At 34.6% G+C, this 12,029-nt stretch overlaps 1 protein-coding gene across 5 annotated transcripts in view; it reads right to left on the reverse strand.

Annotated features, from left to right (window-relative positions):
* Nucleotides 1-249: 249 nt before the first annotated feature.
* Ppp3cb (protein phosphatase 3 catalytic subunit beta) overlaps nucleotides 250-12,029 on the reverse strand; it is a 50,415-nt gene continuing 38,635 nt past the window's right edge. For 2 of the 5 annotated variants that reach the window (XM_021181404.2, XM_029468832.1), the window contains 4 exons: nucleotides 10,466-10,550; nucleotides 9,679-9,776; nucleotides 4,329-4,358; nucleotides 915-2,549 (listed from right to left, as the gene is read on the reverse strand). In XM_021181404.2, coding sequence (XP_021037063.1) covers nucleotides 2,371-2,549; nucleotides 4,329-4,358; nucleotides 9,679-9,776; nucleotides 10,466-10,550 — 392 coding nt within the window. In that variant the 3' untranslated portion in view covers nucleotides 915-2,370. Of the gene's footprint in view, nucleotides 2,550-4,328; nucleotides 4,359-9,678; nucleotides 9,777-10,465; nucleotides 10,551-12,029 lie in introns of all 5 variants that reach the window. The other 3 variants (XM_021181405.2, XM_021181407.2, XM_021181408.2) reach the window with 3 other exon arrangements.

The raw sequence follows: 12,029 nt of genomic DNA on the forward strand, positions 1-12,029 counted from the left end.
CCACTGAGTCATCTCTTCAGCCACCAAGTCTACCATTTTCAGGTATATTTGTTTGAGTTCTATTACCTTCTCCTTAATTTTTAATCACCAACCTCTAATCCCACAAGTTGAGAATGATGCTTTATGCTTACCTATTAACTTCGTATAATATACTAGTTAAGTCCCTACTTTAACAATGTAATTTTCATAGAACAAAATTAGGAAAAATTTTCAAAGTTTATATTACACAGTAATTTTAGAGACAGCTAATGGATTGGTTTACAATTTAATATTGCATTAGACACTATAATAAACAATTTAGATTGTTTTTAACTGGAATTTGCCTAGAATATACATTTTGATATAAAACGATGCCTTATGAGTCTCATAGCCACTGTTTAAAGTTACTTTCCATATTATAAATTGTGAGTAATTTCTCAATTTGCACAATGTTATACTTAATTCAACAATGGCAGAGGAGGCAAAGCAACCTACTATTAGTATTTTTGCTTATTGTTAAAATACCCAATTTATTAGTAGCACTCTAACAAAGTTCAAGACTAGAACATCTCTTCTAACCCAGAGTTGGTGAAAATAGTGACTTTTATTTTACATATAGTACTAGGTGTTGAACCTGGAGCTTTGCACAGGACTGACAAGCACCCTACCACTCCAAATATTATATTATATTTTGGAAAATTATTGTAGGAATCCAAAGTTCTTTAATACGCAACTACTCGTATTAAATAAAAAGGTATAACAAAAGTTGAAGGGGAAAACAAAATTTATGAAGACAAGAATTTAACTCATGAAATCATCATTAATTATCTATAGGATAATTTCTAAAAATATCCTGCTTTGTTAACAGAGATTTTACAATTTGCATAAAAAGGTTAAATCAGACTAGATCTTCCAAATAAAACCCAACACAGAGATTGGAGCAGCGGCCCATGCATGGAATTTATTGTGTGCTACTGTTTATAAAATACTTGAATAGTCCTGCACATGCATAATATTTCCAACTTAGACAGAAGACCATACAGGCTGCACTTTCTGGCAAACAAAACAACAGATGGTTCCGCTGCCTGGTGCTATGAGCTGTACTCCAGGGCATGAGGGAAGCAGGCCACCAAAGTAAAGGGAAATACCAAACTACAGTGGCAATCAGTACAGATCAGTAACTGTAAAATTAGCACATGGTTCCATTTAGTTTAACCAAGCAGTTCTGTAACTATCAAAAGTAAAATTTTGACATGCAGTCTTGACTTTTATGCTTCCACTAACATCTGAAGGGTTGAAGAGAACCATTGCTTCTAGGCTGCATTACTTAGTCAAAAACATTTCCAGACATTTTTAATTTCCTTTGCATTTAAACATAAAAATGATACAAAGCCAGCAGCAAATCACCCTGGTGGTTTTTAAAGCAACTGGAGTACTCACAATAAACTAAAATTTCTCATAATATCTACGTAACCTATACATGTTGTACCTGTACATCATAGGTCTATATATTAAATATTTGCAAAATGAAAACATGCATACACAAAATACGTCAAGTTTTACAGACATGATTTGAATTAAAATTTACTTTGACAATGTACAAACTTCTTTTAAAGTACCTTAAATGAGTAATTCTGTAATTCTTCATAATTTTAAAATTTCGTTTGTTTTTTTTTGTTGTTTTTTTCCTTAAATCTCTGGGGTGTAAATCTCAAAAGATATGGGCAAAAAAGAATCTAAATTGGTTTTTGGATTTTGTTCAAGTAAGAGTCTTCTTAGAAATAGTTTATGCGTTCATAATTGAAAAATACCAAGACTATGTTACAGAATTAGCCACATTTAAGAACTATAACCTGAGGTCAGCATTTTATATAAACACCAACTGGGTTTCTCAGATTTTGTCTACAAGTCAAAATACATCTAGTAACCTCAGAAATATATTTTAAGACCATGCTAATCCATCCTTTTAAAGACATTTCATGGGGTGGGGGTGAAGGGGGGAGTTCCACGTTATCTCTAAAGATTGTATTTAAAGTCATGGTTGAAAAAAGTCTAATTCTACTGAGGGGAAAAACAAAGGAAATCTCATTTGTAAACGTAAATGTGTGAACCACAAGCATAAATGGAGGTGTAGATATCCTCCACTGGAAATTGCCCCAAGCCCCTTGCTCACTGCTCTCCTCTGTGGCAGCGATTACCCAATCTTATAGACGGCACAAGTCCCAGGGCCCTCAAGCCTCCATCCAGGAAGGGGGCACCGATCTTAGAAAGCACAATGGTTTCTTCAGAGAGATTATGACATTTATCATCACCTTGATCAACCCCTTCAGCTCCTTGAAGTGATCTGTCCATTTGGGGCCCAAGACGTGAGAGTCCCTGGGAAGCCGCTGGTCACTGGGCACTATGGTTGCCAGTCCCGTGGTTCTCAGTGGTATGTGCGGTGTTCAGAGAATTGAAACCATCTTGCTGCACAGCATCTTTCCGGGGTGGCATTCTCTCATTGATCCTATCCAAACCCTTTGCCTCTTCAAAACTGCAGATTCTATGTGGTGGAGAGAATCCTCGTATTGCTTAACAAAACGCAAATTTGATAAGTCAGTAATTGTGAAAATAGTTCTGAGTTCTCAAAAACAATGAATTTTAAGAAGAAAAGAAATTACTGTAAATATCAACATTTAAATTTTACTTTGGTTGAATTATCCCCATTTGAGTCTTCTTATTAAAATATGAAACATTTTTAATCCTAAATAAAAAGAAAGCTTCATAGATGACAAATTAACATGGTTTTGTTTGCTTCACTTTATGTAAATCAAAACAAAAATACTAAAATTACCTTTCCCTGTTCACAAGAAACCAGCCTATAGGCAATGGTCTCAAGGCATCTGTCTGCTTCTACTAAACCAGTTATCTCCTATTTACCTCAGCCCTAAGATCACATGGTGACCATGAGGCAGGAATGAGGAGGGAAGTGAGGAAGCTAAGGTGGACAATCCTCAACGCATAAGTATGTACTAGAAACTTGGGAGGAGAAAGAAATGAAGTAAAACTTAGCAGGTAAGAACTACCTTGAATAACTTATCATCCCAGCAACAGCAATATAAAATAAAAAGGGTAGAAAATACCTCCCAAGTTAGAACTGTGTTTGGATGATAAGAAAAAAGGATTCATAATTTTACATTTAAAAACACATTTCCTGGCCAATTAATACAAACTATATCAACCCGATGGCAATCCCTCGAGTATCAAGGGGCTTTGGGTTTAACTGTTTTGAGCCAGGGCCTCACTATCTGCAATTACTATGTAGTTAAGCCTGGCCTCAATTTCATTATCCTCCTAACTCAACATCCCTAATGTTAAGATAAACATTCATCACCAAGCCAAGCACACATCAATATTTATGGATTCAATATTACTTCATCTGGAAGAATGTAGATTCCATTAGCAAAATGTTAGTTAAAAATATGTATACAGGGGCTGGTGAGATGGCTCAGTGGGTAAGAGCACCCGACTGCTCTTCCGAAGGTCCAGAATTCAAATCCCAGCAACCACATGGTGGCTCACAACCATCCGTAACGAGATCTGGCGCCCTCTTCTGGAGTGTCTGAAGACAGCTACAGTGTACTTACATATAATAAATAAATAAATCTTTAAAAAAATATGTATCCAATTACTTATAAACTATCTGCTTAATATATCTAATCTCTAGCACTGTATAGAAATAAGCATGAAGCAAACAAATGGCTACAGCCACTAAACAGAAGTGTGTAATATCAAGCTAAGTCTTGATACACATGAATATACACTTAACTATAAAACTACAGCCCAAATTGTAAGAAACAACAACAACAACAACAAAAAAATCACTATAGAAATAGTTCCTGTACTAGAATGGGCAAAAAATAAACTCATATGTTTATTTAGTGGAGGGTTTCACTTAGGGGGGAAAATCTGAGTAGCCTAAATATACAAAATATGACTAGATCTCTACTTGCAGGGTTAGTTTAATAATGTCCACTAAAACAGGCAACATAACTGCTACATATACAACATATGCTAAGGAAATCAGCAACAATGATCTCTAGATTATACTAGAAAGAGAAAAGATATATAGAGAGATAGATAGCTATCTATATGTGCATGTGCGCACACACACACACACACACACACACACACACACAGGTATCAGCCATTGTGATTTAAGTAAAAGAGGAAATGTGACTGTTAAACTTGATGAGTTAGCCAGTATGATTCATCTGTGTGAGCTAGGCATAAGACACACCCACAGGATATTCTCTGAGTCCCACCCACAGACCACAGATCCCTGCCCAGTGCAAGGACTCTGATCGTACCTTTTTCAGCCTCAATAGCCTCAACTGTGGCTGTACAGAAGTGAGCAGAGGCATGCAAAATGAATGAGAGAGATGAGAAGGGTCATATTGTACAGCAGAAAAGGCAATGATCACTTAATATATCACAGTACCCCCAAACTACATCATTTACAATTGAACACAAACTATACCCACATTAAAGAGCCCCATCCAATCCCCCAATTTCTAACACAGCACAGCTTACACACAGCACCATGACATCAGAGCACAGGACATATAGACCTATTGTAAAGACAGACACCTCAGCACCCATGCAACTATACTCCAGTATTATTTTCTCTTCTTGAATTTACTGTTTTGATTGTTCTAGAATTTTCTATTGTTTTGTCTTATCAGTGAATCCTACTATAGGAAAATTATGATATTAGCACTGTAGCAGAAAAACAAACAAGAGGATCTTTCTTTCATTTCCAATATTAGCAACATTCATCACCACTTGGTTCTCTAATATAAAAGGTTGAAGGGGTCAGTAACAGATTTCTGTCCCTTCAGTACAAAGAATAAACAACAAAATCTGGTATAACTATGATGAAATTTAAGGACCCTGAATTTGTTTTATTAGTCTAAGTATAATTCTCAAGTTCTGTTCTTCAGGGGGAGCCTAAAATGATCAATTTTCTATGCTAAAAACTTGGGAGTTTGAAGAAGGCTGGCCTTGAACTTCAAGTGATCATCTTGCATCAGTTTCTAGAGTAGATGAAGGGCTGGACTGTAAGTGTCTACCACTGTAACCTGGCCTCAACCCTAATGTTGACTGCCTAACTATCTAAACACCTATACCATTGTAAAAATTCTATTTATATTCAGTTTATCATGATGATGAATATGCTTAGAAGGGAGAAGCCTACATTCTTGGGTGAAGAAAGAAAGGCTACTACTGGTTATCTTTTCAAACTTGTACACTAATCAGAAAGGCATCAAGGGATGGAACTAACATCTTTCAGGCAATGAATCCTTATTATTTCATTATCTGGATATGATACATACATCATGTAAGAAAAAAATTCTTGGTAAAACTTGTACTGGCACATTTAAAAAACATGCATTTTGTAATCATAGATGCCTTTTTTGGATAATGCAAGGTTGGTAGGTCAGAGAATTTGCTGTTCTTGCAGAGAATTCAAGTTCGATTCCCAGCAACCACTTGACATCCAACAATCATCTTTAATGCCAGTCCCAGGGCATCTGACACCCTCTTAATTTGGAGCACATCATTCATGCGCATGTACAAATACACAGGCCAAACACCCATATGAATAAGATAATAAAAATTCAAAAAATGTAAAGGATACATGTTCATTTATTTTTGGGTTTAAGCCACAAAAAGAATTTGACAAAGAGGAATAAGATTTAAAGTGCAAAGAATAAATAGTACTTGCTTGACAATATTACCCTTTCTTCACCCAAAGTGCGCACACTCATGTTGTAAGAATACCATATTCTTTTTGCTTTGCTTTTTCTACAATAAAGGTAATTACAATACTTATTTCTGAAACATCTTTTTAAAAAACAGTATGATTTAGACATTATTTCATCTAAAATGATTATGAATGGAAGAGCCTTATAAACTAAATTTAAAAAATATTGATAGTCTTAACCAGAATGTAAGTGACTTGGGGATGCAAGAGGTAGGATGAATATTGAATAAAGATTTAATTTTCCTTAACTGTTAAATCAAATTTCTACTCAGACATACATATTATATGCCCACCATGGAACTCATCCTTGAAAAAGAACCAAAAACCAAAAAACAAACCCTAGCATTCTGTATCTGGAAAGAATTATACAAAATGTGCCCAGGCAGAAAACAGGGACAAATGATCATTTAACTGGGCAGGGTGGCAGCGCCTATGATCCCAGCACTCAGGCTGGTGGAGCTCTATGAGTTCCAGGCCAGCCAAGGCTACCTAGAGAGACCTTGTCTCAAATAAACAATCAGAAAATACATAAAATAGAATGAAAAAAGACCCACCTATACTTATTAGTCCTCAAACATTCATTATCAGCCCCTTCAGAATGTGAACATTTTTCTTTATAAAGTGTAATGAAGAAAAAATGTCCCTCAGAATATGATTTAACAGTTTGTGATACTAGAAGTGATTATATATGAAGCATTCTGCAACTTGTATACAGTAATAAATTAAGACTAAAATTGATCCCATTAAGAGAATTACTATCTAGTTAATTACATCAAAAATTTTAATTCTACTGATAAACTTTCTAAGCTCTGAAACTTGACAGTAAGCTGTATACTCTGTCAAACTGACGTGTAAGCATCTGAAGCTAAAACAGTAAACTAGAAAGAAACATCTGCTAACTGTAAAATTCTATCTCAAAGCCACTACTGTTCTCCTTCCTTCAATAATTACACAGGTGACAGTGCCAACAAGTGTCAGTACAGTGCTGCCTTTAAACTGTTATGTTCTTCAATACAACAAAGAATAAATGATCAAAAGAAATTTGGCATTACTAAAAGATAGAAATAAAAAATATTTTCCTATATAGGTTGTGTTGTGGATAGAATTATAAGGTTAATTCCCAATCAAATTACTATGGGGTGGGGGCAGATATAAAACTCCAAAAATAAAACTGCAGCAGAGTTAATAGTTTTTAAAAACCAACCGCCTCTGCCCAAGAAGTAACATGTAAACTAGCTTTAAGATAATAAAAAGAAGCTGGGCATGGTGGTGTTTGTGCCTTTAATCCCAGCAGTCATAGGCAGAGGCTAGAGGACTTGTATAAGTTCAAGGGCAGTCTGGTCAATGAACTCTATGCCAGCCAAGGCTATTATTGTGAGACCCTGTCTTAAAAAACAAAACTAAACCAAAAAAAAATTTTAAGATATTGAAAAGGTACCTTCTATAGTCTGAAAATAGGCTTGAAGTCTCAAAAATAAATTCATTTTTATATTACCTCTTAGTCATATACATTAACATCAGAGTTTGTATCTATAGAAATTTAAAACATTAATCTTTTAATAAAACATCTCAAAGATGTGGTTTCTATATGAACTTTGTCACTTCTTTTAAAATCAGGTTTTCATATGCTAGGGAAATAACTTCAACCAAATGCTTAAACCGTAACATCAAGAGCCGTCCCTAGCAAAACTAGGGAGCTGTCCAGTTTCCCAAATTAGACCCCTCACGCTCAGCTCCTTCCAGTAACTCACTCTATGCTGGGAACAGACAGTCCCTTCAGCAAAGCTGCTGTCTCCCAAACCTTCCCTGCAGTTGAGGGTGATTTCCAAGTTGAAGGAATGAGCTTCAGGCTGCATGCAAATTAAGAATAAATAGAAGTACCAAGCTGTCAACAAAGCATGTAATTAGCAGGTGCTAAGTGTGAAATCTGAAAGCACTGTTTGCCATGGATACAATATAAAACTAATAATATATCCAAGGATAACTGAGAGATGTTAAGTATATGTATTTAAATATGGTATCTTTTATTTTTTTCTTTTTTAAACAAAGGGTATACTTTTTCTTATTAAAATGATCTTTACTAGTAACAATTTTTAAATTTTTATTGAATATTTAAGGTTTTGTGTATGTTTTAATTTATACTCATGTAATTTTCTTTGGCATTTAAAAATATTTGTAATAGAAAAATCAAGGGCAAAGAAAATTATAAGTAGCTTTTTTTTAAATCCAAAAGTAAGAGAAAAGAGATCTAAGGATAAGGTATAGTTCAGTGGTTCAGAAGTGTTCAGGGCTCTGTATTTTCAGATCTCTAGAACTGTGACAAAAACTGAAAAAAAAAAAAAACCCCAAACAAACAAACAAAAAAAACAACTAAACAAAAAACCTCATTCACCATAGAAATCTGAAGTTATATGTAGTTTCAATTAAAAATGAAAGCCACTACTGTACTAGCTGTACTTCTTGTTTGCACTAGTGGTAACAATACATTTTAAAATAGCATGAACTAAAAATTATGTCTAACAAAAATTACTATAATTAAAAAAGACTTGTTTTGCAACTGAGTGAAATAACATTATGAGGGAGTTTGAAATTTATTCAAATACTTAAATCCCTTTTTTGCCCCCACTTTAAAAATTTACTAATTACACCAATCAGAAAATGTAGTAAAAACAACAGATCATTGCTGTTTTAATAAAACAATGGCCTGTCAAAGTTACTTTATGTATAGTTTTTTCCACATCACAAATTTTGTATTCTATCCATAAGGGAAAGAAATTGAGACTGTGTGCTACTGTGTATTGGCTGCAATATTCACACCTCTTTCTTCTATTCAATCTGTAATGGGCTTTCAAAGTTTACCCAGTACTTACACAGATGCTTAAAACAATAAAGTTAGCTTTTTAAAAGAAACATAAAATATTCAACGAGCCAGATTACAGGAATGCTTTACGTATAATTTTTTTATTTTCATGCAAAATAAAGGCACACTTTAAAACACCCTTTCAATGTTGACTTACATGATTTAAATTCAACCCTGTATAACAATAGCTCAGTATCTAATGTTACATTCATATTCAGATTGGACCAAGTGCAGCGACAAATGCAGCAAACCTAAAATCAAGGTGCTACAAAGTTGCTTCTACATCAAAGACAGACAAGCGTCTGAGAGAGTAATGTAATTGAACATATATTTACAGACATACAGCTATCCTAAAGAAAGACAGACAGATTTAGGAAAGCAGCTATATCTGCAGAGGAAGGAAACAGCATGTTACAGACAGTCAATTATACATAGAACGTTTGACAAACACCACAGAAAACAAACTCTAATCATTTACCAGGGTACAAAACTTAGCATAAATCTTTTGGCAAATGAGTGCATAAAGGAAGTTTTGGGGCCTAAGCAGAGTTTTAACTCAAAAAATAAATACTTGAAAACATAAGCAAAATCTAATACAATTATGTAAATTTTAAAAGTAAGAAACTTGGAATTACATTTCCATTTTAGTTATATATATTTATGTATGTATGTATATAGATATATAGATATATCCCTGATTCACATTCTTGACTGAGGCTTTTGAAAGAAAGGGGTGCATTAAACAAATGAATAAATATTTCAGAATTATGACATGAGCTGCTCCCATATCACCTTATGAAAATCTGGGAAACTGATTGTTATTTTCAGTTAAAAGACAACTTGTTCTATCAATATTATGCCCTGGCCAGGTACTAATCAGATGCCTATCATAAAATACCCTGCATATGTCAGCTGCTAAGACAGGAACTAAAAAGCAGAAGGAGTTCCCTGCATGCATTATGTGTATTGTTAGCAAAAGAGTGAGTTGTGCCCCAGTCCATCTGAGGCACAGCAAGTTGCATAACATCATTACCACTTTGCAAGGTCTGCCGTCCTCCAGCCAACACTCCACTAGGCAACATCCCTGTGGGAGTCAGGCCCTTGAGTGTCAGCACGCTTTCACTCTCCTCCCTACAGCGAGAAATTTAACAAGTACAAGAAAGATTAGTAGCTCAGAGGTATAGCATTTGCCTACTATGCACAGTGCACTGGGCTTGATCCCCAAAATTTCAAAAAGCAAAAAGGAACAAAATTAAAATCTATCAATAAGTATTTGCAAAAGATGTAGTCCATGTATATAATTTATTACATTCATTGTTATTAACATATTTCCCTCAATTCCAAGATACTTATTTTCTAGATGTTTCATTTAGGAGGGTAGACATATTATAATTGAAGCATATATTGTTTTCCTGAAATCTCATCTTCTTAAATTTTAACCCCAAGAAGGTTAAGTTGTACTCTCACAAAACAGATGTAGGATTATATGGATGAGAAAATTCACCAGCAATCTTTCCTAGTCTGATTTTCAAGGTATAAATTCCGTGTTTCATCACAAGATTAAATTTCAGTGGCAGACTGTGTGCTTAGTATATTTTAGGTCCTGGGTTTGATACCAGCACCACTACAAAACAAAAACAAGCAAACAAAACACCACCAGCTTCAAGTGAATTTCTATTCCCTTAAACACACACAACCCTACACCTAGCTTCAATATAAAAAGAATTGCTTTTAGGTATCAACCAGAACATTCATAGAATGAATGTTCATAGAATACAAAGAAATAGTTTTTGCAAATAACCAGGAAAATGTATCAGTACCTGAGAACAGAGAAGACTCTTGCCATCTTGCCAATTGCTCGGATCTTGTTTCTTATGATTTCTTTCCGGGCTGCAGCTGAACCTACTTTCAATGGAATAAACAGAAAAAAAAAGGCTCAAGTTTAGGGCACTCAAGCATTATTTTATTATTCTTCTAGCCTATTCCAACCTCATCTAAATCAATACCAGGACTCCTGCTACCAGCTCACATGGAGAAGACAAGATGAACTCATGCCAGAAAGTTTCTCAGTCCCTCAATGATTAGCCCAACACTAGTCAAAAATTGAGGACTGATAAGAACAATTCACAAATGTTAATTATCTTTCACCACTGACTAATCAGGAGAGAAGTGAAATGGCGTAGGGGTGGGGAGACTTGAGCCCAACTTGGATTACAAAACAAAGGACAAAAAGTAGAAACAATAGAAACAATTCTCTAATTTTTAATTTTCATGGGAGCCTATGGCATGCAGAATAAGACAAATGGAAGGCTTCTGTTCATCACAAAAGCCTTTAACATGCACACTAGAAATATGTCATATTATAAAAAAAATAAGCTTCTTTACTCTAAGCTAATCTACAAAAAATGTACGAAGGTAACAATAATTACAAAGGTGATCACAAAGTAGGGACCACAAGCAGTATTTTAGAAACAATGAATATCTCTTAACTTCATGGACTAGCTGTCCTCTAAAATCATGCAAGCTTTAAAAATCATAGGCAGATATGAGATAAACACTAAGAAAAGATTCCCCTGAAAAACTAGCTAAAGAATACAACAAACGAGCTGGCTCCCTGGACAGACTCAAAGGATCACTCTCCCTTCCTTTGGTCTCCAGCAAGAACAATAACCTCAGTCCTGCTGTTACCACATATACAGCAACTAGAGTTACTCTGGACCAGAGTGTGTTTCCTTACACCTGTGCTTCAACACGATGAAAACATGCATATGGAAGCACCATTGTTGAGAAGAAGGTCAAGGAAAGGCCAAGATGCTAGAGCAAAATAAATAAACCTTAGGTATGAGGTCTGAACAATTAGAAGTCTTGTTGTATGTGACAGCATTTCATTTAAAATTCAAACAGACTACAAATACATAAAATTAAAAACTAAGATGATAACTAGATCTAATTAAAATGAAAACAGGAAAAAAAAAAAGGCCCAAGTTCAAGGATGAAAACAGCACGTATTTAGAGAGCAGGGCTCCAGTTACCTTTATTTGTTATTCTCTAAAGGATAATATAGAGCACTGAAGCTCCACGCCCAAAACTATGCGGTCATTACAGCATCAAAGACGTGTTCTTCAGATTAACTAAAAAGGTTAAGTATCAAAGAATATCAGAATCTGAAGACACACTAGGTATATTTCCTTATTTTATAGACAAAAAAACAAATGAAAAAATGAAAAAAGAAAACAAACAAACAAACAAACCCTGAGTTTACTAAATAACTCTTCCAAGGATAGAAAGTCTGATTTTCTTCTAATAAATTAATACAGATTTTATTTTTAAATTGGCAGAAATTTTAAAATAGTTTGATTTGTATATGGAGTAGTAGATTAAGAA

Source organism: Mus caroli, chromosome 14 (assembly GCF_900094665.2).
Source record: "Mus caroli chromosome 14, CAROLI_EIJ_v1.1, whole genome shotgun sequence".
In the NCBI taxonomy this organism is placed as follows: Eukaryota; Metazoa; Chordata; class Mammalia; order Rodentia; family Muridae; genus Mus; species Mus caroli.